The sequence below is a fragment of the Musca autumnalis genome, unplaced genomic scaffold, assembly GCF_047663935.1.
Source record: "Musca autumnalis isolate F117 unplaced genomic scaffold, ASM4766393v1 scaffold_5, whole genome shotgun sequence".
Taxonomy (NCBI): domain Eukaryota; kingdom Metazoa; phylum Arthropoda; class Insecta; order Diptera; family Muscidae; genus Musca; species Musca autumnalis.
This window is the reverse complement of record NW_027412088.1, coordinates 203,674,156-203,688,673: the sequence shown is the minus strand read 5'-3', so window position 1 is coordinate 203,688,673 and position 14,518 is coordinate 203,674,156. Positions and strand designations below refer to the sequence as shown.

General features: G+C 32.3%; 1 protein-coding gene across 3 annotated transcripts in view; it reads right to left on the bottom strand.

Moving 5' to 3' along the window:
* The window catches only part of Cam (Calmodulin), a 45,755-nt gene extending 31,698 nt beyond the window's left edge, over nucleotides 1-14,057 (bottom strand). The window contains exons 1-2 of one of the 3 annotated variants that reach the window (XM_073990181.1): nucleotides 13,806-14,057; nucleotides 12,501-12,863 (exon numbers count right to left, since the gene is read on the bottom strand). In XM_073990181.1, coding sequence (XP_073846282.1) covers nucleotides 12,501-12,503 — 3 coding nt within the window. In that variant the 5' untranslated portion in view covers nucleotides 12,504-12,863; nucleotides 13,806-14,057. Of the gene's footprint in view, nucleotides 1-10,597; nucleotides 11,269-12,500; nucleotides 12,864-13,427 lie in introns of those variants that run through there. The other 2 variants (XM_073990182.1, XM_073990183.1) reach the window with 2 other exon arrangements.
* Nucleotides 14,058-14,518: the final 461 nt, after the last annotated feature.

The following is a 14,518-nucleotide window of genomic DNA, read 5'->3' as shown; positions in this document are numbered from 1 at the left end:
TTCCCATGGCTAATAACTAATAAGCAATAATCACAAAACTTGAGAATGAAATGTGTGACAAACTTAATCTAGGCGCTTTATAAAAAGGCAAACAAAACAAGAACAACAAAAAACCCACAAGTTGGGGAATTTTTTGTTTTCGCTTAATTTTAAATTTCATGACAAAATACCATTGAGTTTTGTGCGGTTGGTGACTGTTGTTGTTGTCGTTGCCGTGTTTGAAGAAAAGGAAGAAACCAATTAAATAAACACCACGAAAAACCCTCGAAAAACCGCCGTTATCTTGATTGAATTATGAGCTTTTGTGAATAATGTTAAGTAAGAGGGTTCAATAAAGCTAATCGCTTCTTATATAATTTGGTTTCCAATTTCCTTATTTTTTTGTTTGTGTTCTAGCTTCACTAATAACCAACGCCTTGGGTTATAAAATAGCAACAACATGGAAATCTAAGCAAAGGAATTGCTTGGTTACTGGGGGAATTGGTTATGGAAAATGCTTGGCATTGTCGCTGCAAGTCATTTGCCTTTTAAGGCATTTGCTTTATTGATTGCCGTTCCGTTGTTGCTGCTTTTGGAGTATGAAATGGAGGTAAGGAGGAGGATTATACATTTAAAAATTATCGCCGCTAAACATTTATAGTGCTCTCTAGTGAATTTGTTTATTTCGTTTCTTTTGGCAAGCTAATAGCAACGATTGTGTTCTAAAAAAAGTTATCTGAATTAAGATAACCAACCATAGATTGTGCAAGAAATGCAATATTTTATTTAAAGCTGTTAAAAAAAAATCCAATAATTGACTCTGAATGATAGGGATGAGAGTTGTTAAAAATGAGTCAACAAATTGGAGAAAATGGAATACTCTACCAGCTTGCGGAAAAAATCTGAAATTTTTATTTGACAGTTTCTCCTATGGACAGGATCCAATTTAGGGCACGGGAACAACATTTTTTTAGTTTAAATTTTTTTCTTACTTTTACAAGGGAATTTTCGGAACTTCAGACGCTGCCCATATCTTGGGAAGTATGGACTTTCCCCCAACAAACTTTATATTTTTGTAATCAGGACGTAAAGATCTACCTGTGGTAAACATTTCAGATTTATCCGCCAGCTGGTAGAGTATTCAATTTATGCCAGAAAAATATTTTTCACGTGATTTCATCAATGTGAGCAAGATTAGCTGTAACTGATGTGAATTTAATTTGCATGTCACAAAACGCCAAAGATTGCTTTCATATCCTGTCTAAATCTTGTAAAAGGAAGATTTTTTTTGTATTTAGCATAATCTGATACCTATCTATTTATTGTTCGTTATTATTATAAACGATTCCAAATTTTGCCTTCATTACTTCCCTTCTAACCTTAATCTGTTTTAATTTTACTAAAAACCGACTTGTTCAAGACCTTTTATAAAATTGCAAGTCATGTAAATCAGCTGTGAACACACTGCCAATGTTGTTATTGTGAATTAACATGTCACAATAACTTGGGGGGGGGGGGGGGAAATAATTACTTTGTGAAAGTATGTTTTCATTAGCGTTGTTTATTATATCTCCATATATTTGACATAATATAGGTGAAAACAACTGTTTTCATAATTTTCTGCGATGTTTTGCCAAAGTTATAGGTTAGGGCCTTTGTGGATCTTTGGAGGCCTATATCTCGGGAAGTATACATTTCCGCAACAAAAGCAATAAATGGTTGGAATCGGGATAAAAAACAATATCTGTGGTAATTTTTTCATAATTTTCAGAGGTGGGTCGGTAAAGGAAAGATAAGCCATTTGACGTAATATAGGCGAAAACAACTGTCATAATATAGGTGAAAACAACTGTCACACTTTTTCTATATGTGGATCTCTCTCAAAACAATGACAATATTAATGTTTAATAATTAAAAACATAAATTGTTATTTTAGCCAGTTATGAGAAACAACTTTTCTTCTGCTTAAATGTATTTTGTTGTTGTAAAGTTCTTTCGTTATTGCTACAACTACGATCATTTACGAATTTATGTTGGTTAAAACACTTGTCAAATGCTTTAGTAAATTTGCACACTCTCAGTGTTAATTCACAATGACTTAGTATACTCACAAAAACAAAAGGTAACACTTTCTAATTGATCAAAGTATTATGCCAGACTATGAAAATTTCATTAACATGAAAATGAGTTTATAGGCAAAAAGGGTGAAGGGGGTGAAACTCTGACACAAGGTTCTGTAATCTGAAATTATTCTTGTGTTTAAATTCGCAACTCCCAAACCAATGTAAAGCAATGAAAATATCAACATTTTCATTTGATTTCATATACGTGTGTGGATGTTAATGCAATTTTAGAAGAAAACGACAGAGTTTTCAGTGCAAATTTTCATAGTCTGGCATAAGACAAGAATGGGGAGACAAAGGTCTGTTCGATAACTCAAAAGTTTGTACTAATTTGTACAAACTTTTACATAATGCTGTTCGATAACAAATTGGTTCAGTAAAACAGAAATGAGAAGTGGTTGCAAGTACTTGCAAATAATTTTTACTTGCGAAGTTATCGAACAGCCCTATAGATTCCAAGTGGCAACAGACAACAATTGTTCTGTTCCAGAACTGCAAGAATCTACTAATTTTCACTATTTTTTCCGATAACATAAAGGAAAACTTGTTATCGTAGTAAAAATTAGTAGATTCTTGTAGGTTCTGGAACAGAGCAAATAAGTTTAAAATAGCTTCCAGAGTTTGTAGGGAGCGGGGATATAACTGACTTTTACAAAATTTCTCTGTGTTAATTCACAATGACCCGAAACACACTTAAAAATTGAAAACAAAAGTTCCAATTGATCAAGGCAGGGGGATTATATATTGACAATTTGCAAAAGACAACAATTAATTGCAATAGCGGATAAAATGGAGAATAAAATTTATTTTCATGAAGATCCTGCCATAAATGTAACCACAATGTGATTTATATCATGGTAGAATAAGAAGGTGTTTAATCGATAACAATAATCGGGCCAATTACCACATCAAACGTCAAAATAAAGCATTACTGTGAATTGCTTCTTTACCTTTTGTATGTAATTTTATTTACAATAATGCATTTGGACAACTAGTCTGAAAATCAGCTGTTTTTGGCGCTGTACCTTCTTATTGTGCCATGATTTATATTTACTTCACTCACAATTCAATGCACAATAATTAAACAGTCATATATTTATTCACAATAGAGGCTGGTATAACAAAGAGAAGGGTATTTTGTTCATGGAAATAGGATAACATTAAAAGAAACCTAAAGAAATGTTAAGAATAGATTGCACTTATTCTTTGGACACGAAGATAGAGACAAAATTACTATAAAATTTTAAAAAATCAAAATCATTTACTATTTTCCCACCATTCACAATGAAAAGAGTTGGAAAACACAAGGAGAGGATTGCTCTTATGTACTTTTGATAGAAAACAGGAGAAAGAAATTACTACAAAAATCTTAGGAATAATCATGGTGGAATAAGAAGGTGTTACATCAAATCATGCAAAACGTCAAATTTGTTCACAATAATGCATTACTGTGAATCCCTTGTTTACATTTTGTATGTGATTTTATTCACAATAATGCATGTTTTTGCCGCTGTACCTGTATTATTGTGCCATGGGAAGAATGTATGCTCAAGTAACAAAATGCATGAAAAATCTAAGCATATTCCGAATTGGAGAGGCCATGTTTACATAAAAAAGGTTTGAACAATCTACGTAATATCGCTTTTTAATTGATAGTGAAAACTTATAGCGCATTTACATAGAGCAAGTTTGAATAATTTGCATATTAGTGGCAAATTCTATTGAATGTCTTGCAAAGAAAGGAGATATTTTCACAAAATTATTTTAAGTGCCAGTGCAATTTTTGAAAATTCGTGACCCGATCCAAGATCTATTTATAAGGTCACGTAAGTAGCACAACAACAACTCTATTTTGGCCGAAAATTCTTCAGTATGTCAAAATGTTTGTTTACGTTTTCGTACAAATGATTCACAATAACAAAAAAATTGACAGATTGAAACCAATCAGCTGGTCGTTTTACGCCACCTTATAATTTCATCATGACCCGATCATATCCATTCCAACACCAAATAGGAACTCTTTTCATATCATCATAAAAATATTTTTATTATTTTTTTTTTTTGCACTGCTCTCAAAAAACATTCTCACAATAACAATAATTACTGCTGTTAAAATACTTAACAAAATAATGTTAAAAGTAATTAAATTGAAATGAAAATAATGACATGACAACGATAACAGCAGAAGAGCGCAAAAAATAATAATAAAAATATGGTGATATCGTAAGAAATTAAAAAGAAATTGTGACTCATATAAAATGCAGAGACACAGTCATCATCATCATTACCACCATGCTACAACAAGAAGATATTCCATAAGCAATTTCGCACTTGTTGGCTGGCTCCAATCAGCAACAACACTTGGGCGAATTGTTTGTTATCAGCAGGCAGGCGGCAGGCAAGGTTTATATAGTAGAATTTCTTCATATTATGTTTTTTCTTGGGGCAAAACTGAGGAAGGCCAACGCCAACATTGGAATCAATGTTGAGAAAAATATCAATTAAACTTTTGACAGGAAATGGAATAAAAATGTGTCATTATTACATACTTGAGGCGGATTGCTCAAGAAGTTTTTGTTGGATAAATTAAAGTGAAGTGGTACTATGTTGTCCAGGGCCGAATGCAAAGAAAACAGAGTTAGTTTAACATTCATTGGATAAGAATAGAAAGAATTTCGAGCACCACTCAACTGTTATTGGGTTACAAACATAACGCCAAAAACAGCTGATCTTCATATCACTTGTCAAAATGTGTTATTGTGAATAAAATCACATACAAAATGTAAACAAGCAATTCACGTTAATGCATTATTGTGACCAAATTTGACGTTTGACATGATTTCATGTAACACCTTCTTATAGTACGTTTATATATAACTGCAATTAACAAACCCACTGGGTTTCAAATGTCATTTCCTTTGCTTATAAGTCAAATAAATCCTCATTAACGCCCGTAATTTCTACGTGTAGTTATCTACGAGTTCATAGATATCCCCCGTGTAAGCAACATTTCATAATTTCAATCCATAGGTAACGTTACCGGGTCGAAAACGGCCGTGTTACTTACACCAAGGATTTTGCCTGGTTGATTGTTGCCAAAGTGTTAAAAATTGTAAAACACTTATATGTGGCAATGTTTTTACGAATTCATGAATGAAAATCACCAATTTTACCACATGTTTTCAAAATTTACACGCCTCGGTAAATGGCACGTAGAAATTACCAAACGACTAGGTAAAGATAACTAATAGGTAGCTACCTACCCGGTTACCTAGGGCTAGAAATTACGGGCATAAGAAGGTTAACCCTGCAAAAGGCTATAATATAAACAGGGCCTTATTCCACCATGGTTACAAATATAAAATGAACTTATAGTAAGTTTACATTTACGTTTACATTTTGCCGGGATGACCTTCTTTATGAGGATTTATCTGACGTATACGAAATGATATTGACATTTGAAACGTACTATTACAAAAAATACGCTAGAAATAATTTTTTATAGTAGGTATTTAATAAAGAGAAATTAATTTTTATCAAAAGAAATATCTCATATGTATTCCTTCCGCCTACATCGGATAGGCTTTAAAGAAATATCATTAAAAAAATCATATAATATTTCGTGCCCATTTTTCTTTTGACCTGTTGTTTGTTGCCTGCTATGAACGTGTCACATATTCATAAATTATAAATTACTCTCACAATTTATTGCCCTTACATGTGAACGTGACACAGCCTAGCGTCGTGGCTGACTAGTAGCTTGTGGCCCATATTACACACAATTTCATTTTTGTGGGTTTTTTTTTTATTCACCAACCATTTTATTGGCTTAAAATAGTAACTGTTGCAACCACAATGCTGGTGGTGATGGTAGCAGCACATAGCAAAAAATCAGGACAGGGACACAACACAAGAGTACAAGAAATTGCGATATTGGATTTTTAATTAGAAACGTGGTGGTTGTGGTTGTTGCACATTTTTGTTGTGGGCATGGATGACATGATGACAATGTCATGTGAAATTTAATATAATGGCAGTATTATATTACACTAAATTTTCAAATTGTGGATTGATGTGAGAGAGAAAGTGTTTAATTTCTTTAAAGAGAAACAAAATGGTCGTTGGATATTTCCAATGAAATATTTTTATAGTATTTTAACAAGAATGAAAATTTATTAGAATACAAAGTAATCCTTCAAATTCAATAAGTTTTATGGACAAAATTTACTCAAAATTACATGCAAAAAATATTTTCTAGATGGGATATTTTTGTTTTGGGAGGATTTTGGGTCGATTTTGTAATCAAACAAATCCTTTAAATTCCGAATAAACTATATATGTGTTCATTTACTATCTGATGGATTTGAAAACGCAAAATAAACCAATTTGGAGGCATTAAAAATATATTTTTAACTTTGAAAGTTAATGCCAAGAAGCTCCTCCTTGAAATTCAATCATCACATTTAACTTTAAGTTAACCGGAATGCTATAAATCTGTTCGGTAAATCCAAACTATTACAAAAGAAGACTTATAATAATGGGGGTAAATATAATTAAAAATAAAAAAATTGAAAAAGGGAATTTTTTTTTTTTTAAACAGCAAGTTATTTTCGGTCACGTAGATTACAACAAGTTATTAAATTTATTTCATAATATGTCTGTTCCATAACCTGCAAGAATCTACAAAATACGAAAATCGTTTCTTTATGTTATCGAAAAAATAGTCAAAATTAGTAGAGTCTTGAACAGACCAAATATTTAAGAATTTCACGAAAATCAGCTCTAAAGGATATAATTTCCCTAATGCCTAAATTATTTTTTTAAGATTTTTTTGAGATTCCATAGTGCTAACTTTTTTCATTGAAAATATTCTCCAACAAGAAATATTTTTCTCTTTCGACTAGAAAACATTCCTCATTTATCAGAATTTCTTACAAAAAACCATAAATACCATAAAAATCACAACAGAAACTAAAAACCCTCCATTTTTTTAATAATTTTACTATTTCCAGAACAAAAAATGATTTCTTTTATAACAAACTAGCGGACCCGGCGAACTTCGTCTCGCTATTAAGGAATAAAATTTCATACAAAAGCTCAATTTTCGATGTTTCCAATTTTCCGACTTTTCCAGAGAGATTTTCCAAAACTTTCTTCCGTAAGGACCTTCTCCTCGAAAATACGAATAACTGACAAAAAATTTTACAGAAATCGGCCTAGCCGTTCTCATTTTATGAATTACTATACATTTTTTACACCATTTTTATATATATAGATTTGTTAGCATAGATGATATTTAATTTATTTATAGCCATTTCGATAATATTAAAAATATAACAATTATCAACGATTGCTATTCCGTTTTTTTTTCTAATTTAATTAAAAAACTGAAATTAAAATTTGCTTATCATATCTCTCTCGACGCTGCTGCTGCTTTGCTTGATGTTATTTTTTGAAGCACATGGCAAACAACAAATATGTACGCTTTTTTGTTGTTGTTCCTTGCCATTTCCAAACAATACACCCAGAAGAGGCCTTATGTTAATTAAATACATATAACGAAAAAATGAACAAACACAAAAATAAAAAAAAAACAAAAACACTCGCAATAATAAACAAATAAATTAGCAATTCTGCGAAAATAACAATAAATTTTATTATCGTAAATGGAGAAATATACAAAATAACAACCCTGAAATGAGACCATTTTTTGTCTACTCTAATAATGATCATCGCAATGAATGGCAAGGAGGCAATTATTCTTAATGGAAGTAAACAAATGTTAATACAATGGAAGTAAAACATAAATAGTGAAAAGACACTTTTGACCTAGAGGGGTTGGCAAAGTCGTGTAAATGTTATTTAGGTGCTTTATTTTTTCGGAAAATGTTTTTATTTTTTAGACATCTTCCTTAACGCCATGTTTACATTAGAACTTTTTGCCACATTAACCGTCTTTATTGCGATTTGTTTGACGAATATGCAACGGAATTGACATTTGAAATCCATCCATATATCCATGGATATAATAAATCCAGTTAAATGTAATAGTACGTTTATATATAACCGGATTTAAAAAACCCACTGGGTTTCAAATGTCAATTCCTTTGAGTATACGTCAAATTAAACCTCATTAAGAAAGTTAACCCTGCAAAAGTCTATAATATAAACATGGCCTAAACCATGATACAATTAATAAGGTTAACCAGAAGCTACAACAAGACTAACTATTTTGACTTACCCCCAGTTTTTGTAACTTATTTTTGTTCGTTCGTCTATATTCGTAATAATTTAGGCATTCATAGCTCAGCCCCCAGATGACATACACATCTAATTTTTCGTATACCCGTTCCATATATCATTAAGGATTCCTCATTTAAAAATCAGCGCTCTACATTTGCGCTAAAGCGAGTAAATCGATCTACAAAATTTGACAATTCGTGTGAGAAGAATAAAAATTTTTACAAAAACTGGGGGTTAAACTACATTAAGTTGTCATAATTTTTGAACTACATTTTTATACGATTAATTCACAATAGCAATGACTTTGATAGATTGTATTGCATCATGATGTAAACATTAAACATTTCTTTGCTACAGATCTTTGTTTTTGTTATTTAAATTATGATGTCAATCTATCTATTGTCATAATTAACTAGAAACTAGAAAGCAAAACTAGATTTTTTTATGCCAAAAATCTGTAAATTTCATATAAACCCATTACTCCCTCTAAATTTTGTGTTAAAGCATTTTTGGGTTAACCTTGATTTATTTCTCATCTACGCAATGTATTTGACATGTAAAATCCACTGCATTTAATAAATCCAGTTATATGTAAACGTACTATTTTCCTCGATTAACCATTAATTTTTCTTTAGAATCTACTCTCTTCCTGTCTTTGTGGCCTTGGAAATTAAATTCCATATTTTCGTATAGTACGCTTACACTAGAGTTTTTTGCCGAGTTAACCCATTTCGAGAGGATTTATTTGACGTTTTCGCTTTGGAATTGACATTAAAAATCCAAACCCACTGGGTTAATCCGGTTAAGTGTAACCGGGGTATTAATTGCATTTCATTGTCATTGGTTTAAATTTCCCACAAATCTTCTCATATTTTTTTAACAATAATCAAAACAATCACGTCTTTATTTGGCAGTGTAAACACTTCTGTTTTATAATTGGTGGCTCCATATAAGCTCCATTTAACACAAAACTTTCTAAAATATTGTCTTCATAACCTCCATTCTAACGCCCTTGTGTTAAATATGTCATAAATTAATTCACAATGGCGACTAGAAACGTTTGCAAAAACCATTTATTTATCATTTTAGGACATTATTTGCTAATTAGTTCCAAGAAAAAAAAATAGAACAGCTTGAAGAAACCATCAACCCATTCTCACAGTGTGACTTTGGTCATAAATTAATAGCCTGTTTCACTATGTCGAACGAAAATGACAACCAAAGAAAAGCAACAAAACTCGTGTTTTGATTTTTTTAATTTTGTAGTTGTATTAAAGCAAACACAAAGTCAATATTGCCATGAAAACCAAAGGTTGGATGTTTTTCGTTCGCAATCATTTTCTTTCGACATAGTGAAACAGGTCATAATTCACAATAGGGGTTATAAAACGATACATAACAGCATTTACAATTCTATAGAATATCTTGTCAAATAAATGCATTTGTGAAGTGTCAGTATTCTTATTTTTACCGCATTTTTTCTAATAAACGCCTATTAAAACATTCGCCACTATATTCTCCCAGTGTAATCTTGGTTTAAGTTCTTTTAATTCTCTGTACACAACACTTTCACTATTTTTACATTCTTTTATTTAATTATAAACTGCATCTGCAAACCCTTTGTGGCACTAAAACATCCATAAATGTAATCACAAACACTATTTTTTAAATAAAAACTTCATATTCTTCATTATGTTTCTTTCTCTTTCTCCGTACCCCTCCCGGCCCCTTCCGGCAAACTGTAGGCAAAAAGTGCCAAAAAAGAACTAAAACCATTAACAAATTTTATTAAAAATTCATTCCTTGTGTTTCCCCATTGTTCTGTACTCCTTCTTAGGCAGGGAAGTCCTTAAAAACCTGCAAATTTACACAAAATGTAAGACAGAATTAAGACTTTCTTTGCACTTGACTTTCTCTTACCATTTTAGTAACATTCTCACCTTAAAAACAGCTAAATTTTCTATTAATAATTTATAAAATAAAATGTTTAATTGGTAATATTTAACTCCTAATACTCCTCTATCGCTCCATATTCCTTCTTTGTTCCATTAAAACCCCTACAAATTGCACAATATGATAATATGTAAACCGGGCTAGATTATCTATCTCCTTCCACCACCCTTCACTCATAGACAAATGACATTTTGCAATTTTAATTCACAATGGAGGCTTAGAAAATAAGCTCTTGTATATTTAAGGCTTAAATTTTAAGCAAATTTCTTGGCCAGTGTTTGTTTCCGGATTAGTGTTACCTTAAAACATTCCTCATCCAATGACTATCAAACCAGCACATGAAAAACATAAGAAAGGTTTAATAAACGTCTAATTTTCTCCATCTCACCATTGATTGGAAAATGTCATTTTCTTGAAGTCATTAAGTGACAAATCACAATAGGGGGCTTGAAAAGGAAGATGTTCTTTACTTTAACAAATCCTTTTTCCAATATTTGGCTCCAACTGGGTATGTCCGTTTTTTAATTGCCATAGGTCCAAACACAAAAACTTGCACATCACATAAATCAGGTTTAATTCTCTCTCATCTGTCACTCAGTGTCATTTTTTTTAAACCGTCAAATGTTAATTCACAATGGAGGCTTAGAAAATGACGGAATTTAAGGGGGAACCGTTCAACTTTTTTGTTAGCAAATTTCATTGTTAAATTGTTTGCCTTTATTGTTGTTGGTGCTGCTAACAATTATTGCCTTGTCCGCCAACAGCAGCAGGCCTACATGAACTCTTCATTTAAACATGAATAAAAGAAGAAAACACTGTTTTTTTGTTAATAATGAAATGCAAAGAACAAGAAACCCCCAAACAAGAGAAACAACAAAAAAAAAACAGCAGCAAAGAAACAACAACAACAACAAAACAGCAGAAAGGAAATAAAACGCCGCTGAAATCTCGCAAAGATAAAATATACTACACCACGAAGAAAACAAATAAATAAAGCAAAAAAAAGTGCGAAAGAAAACAAAGACCAACGAAACACCATAGCAAAAAGGGAAGCAAAACAACTGCAGTGCGGTTATTGGCATTTCCCTTTTGTTAGGTGCTTTCGAAACGGTTAAAACAAAAGGCAATAGACAAAAATTAAAACGAATGGTGAGCTAAAATAGAGGAGAAATCGAGAAATCCCAAATTCACTCACGAGAGAAAAACAAAAAGACACCGAGAGAGTGGCATGTTGTGGGGCGGCTGGCTGTTGCAAAGCAGAACACACAAAAAGTGGTTGTTTTTGATTTATAACAACAAACCAAAGGCCAGCCAGTCACAAAAACTGATACACACCACAAAAGAAAAATTAAAATAAAATGTAAAAAAGATGAGAGAATAGAAGAAATTTCTTTGCAAAAAAAAAAAAATGTAAGCCAAACGGTTCACGTAAACCCAACACACACACCGACACTGAGTTAACCGTTTCGCTCCCCTATGAATGGTGGAGTAAAGAAAAAAAAACCGTGTGTGTGCTCATTATTTTTTTTTTCTTTTCATCTAATTTGAGAGAGTAGAGAAATATTTGCAAGGCATATTTGCACGCACACCAAACACACTTTTTTTGTCATGAAAAATGAAATTCTTGTGCCTTTTTTGCTTGAAATAACCTCATTTTTTGCATTTCATTTCCAAAAAAATCCAATCAAGTTATTAAAAAGCTTGGTAACCAGAAAATAATCAAAGTGGAAACAAGTAACCAAGCCACCAGTTTCCTTAGTGAGTAACCATCAAAAAGCATAAACACCCGAACGATGATAAGCTAACCAACAACAGCAACTCGATGAGCTGGATAATGGTTGGTTGCTTGTTTCTGCTGCTGTGCTGGATGATGGTGATGACGACGACACGACAATAGATGACGGCAAGTAAATGTTTTTTCTGTGTATGGAACTACTCCACCCTTTTTTCAAACTTTAACGGATATTCTTCTTGGGTAGACAGACAATTTTTTTAAACTATTTTCCACTGTATTTTCGCACCGAAATTTGATTTCGAAATAGATATCATAAATCTTGCCTTGTGTTTTCATTTCATTTTTTTTTCTAGATGTTTTCTTGTGATTTTTTTCTGCGGCCACACAATTTTAATTTTGTTTACGCCAAAAGAAAAAAACTTTCCTTTTGGTTCAGTATTTTTTTTTTAATTTTTTGTGTTACTCACCATTTTAAATGTGTTTTGTTGTGGGTTTTTTAAGTTAAATTAAAGCTGTTGTTGTGGTTGAGTAGTTTGAAATCCGCCGGTCTGGAATTTCGAACTACTATCGACTGAAGTAGATTTGGATGTGTGTGAAGAAAATGCTTCCGTTATAAGTCTTACGGCCTTAAGTTCTCTCCGGTTACACTCACACTGACGATGTGTGACTACGACGACTGACTGACGACGATTGTTGCTGCTGTTGCTTTGCGGCGTACGCGCGTCTCTGCTTACGACGTTTCGGTTTTTGGGGGTATTTCTTTTACAACAAAATTTGTTTCTGTTTCAACGACGAAATTCGTTTTGTATGGGAGTGAGGGTCAAAAAACACTGAAAGAAGAAATGCGTTTTTGCCATGAATTTCCTATTTTCTCGTTTTTGCTTTGCTGTTTTGTCTCATTTTTTTTGTACAATGAAACAACATAAATTCTCAATGCTCTTCTGCTGGCTGTTTACTCGCTCTCTTCCCCTACAAATTCTCACCATTTGTGGTAGGGGAAGTGAGCTTGATAACCAATCAAGAAAAAAAACAATACTCCGAGTCTCTGTCAGAGCCCCAAAAGTTGTGCAAAATAAAAAACACAAATTGTTTGAAGAGAGTCTCAAACGAAATGAAACAAACAAGGTGAGATCAAGAAGGGAATAATTATGTGTGGTAAAATAACTCTCTTCTGCACAATAATTCACCATACATCAGCACCACATAAACTTTAGCGCAGAAAATAAGCAAAGCTTACCACAGAGGAAAAACAGAAATTTATTTTCCAATTTTCTTTACTTTTACAAAATTAGATGGGAAAATGTGGGACTCTCTTTTGAGCTAAAGAAATAAAACGTGGACTTGAAATTCTTCAACAAAAAATAACTTAATACACCAAATTAAATTTCGTTTACTTAAAACAACAAATCCAACGTTTTTTTCCTAGATTTTTATCCGCGAAGCATTTGTTTGTTGTAAAAATGAATACAACTGCCCGATTGGCTGGCTGTTTAATGATAATCTACAAAAATTGTTTAGTTTGTTGTTTTTGCTGTTCTTATCTTGCAAATTAATTTCTTTTTTTTTCAACTCGGCAAAATATGTTTGTATTTAATTTTCTGTCGTGGGCGATGTTGATATCTTGCTGATTCAAATAATTTCGTTTCTTTTTCTAATTTTCTTTAATTAACAGCATTCAAAGTTTGTTTGTTTGATTGTAGAGTTTAGCAGCAACAAACAGAAGAAGAAAAAAGAACTTGATGATTATAAAGGTGATGATGATTGATATATACCCGCAGCAAATTTCTTTTTTTGTTTAAAGTTAAAAATTTTGTTTAATTTATTTTGTGTGTTTAGCTTTTTTGCTTATATATAATTTTTTTTCTTGGTATTCAATTCTTATTAGAATCTCAACTCAACAACGTTAGGGAACTTGCACGAACTTGCACGGTCAACACTCAATTGAAAACTGAGCTAAATATCGTTCGCCTCTTTCATGTTTAGCTTGGCCGTTTTTTTATTTCATTTCATTTGTGGTGTTTTCCATTCTATCATCTTCTATCTGTTCTATCTTCTGTTTTGCTGCGCTCTGTAAACGGTTGACTTTGCAGCTTGGCCCCACCGCCACCACAACTCACCTCGTCTGGTTCAGTCACCAATGAGAGTGTGTGTGAATGAGTGTGCCTTTTTCGATTGTTCTGCAAAGCAAATTTCTCCTTAAAGAAATTACAACAACAATAAAGCATATTTGAAACCGTTTCGCATGTTGAATTGCTTGCTTCTCTACCGAGCTTGCCACATGAAGGAGAAATCATGTAAAAATATGCAGAAATTTGCCTCGTAAGAGTGGGAGCGACAGAGACTTGTAATATGGAAGACAGGTCAAGCAGCATGAAATTCGTTAAGGAGCTCCGTTCTACTAGTTCAGGACAATCATGAATATTTCCCTGGTAATTTTCCCCACGGAAAATTATTTAAAAAGGTGAAAATCTTCAAAATTTAATGT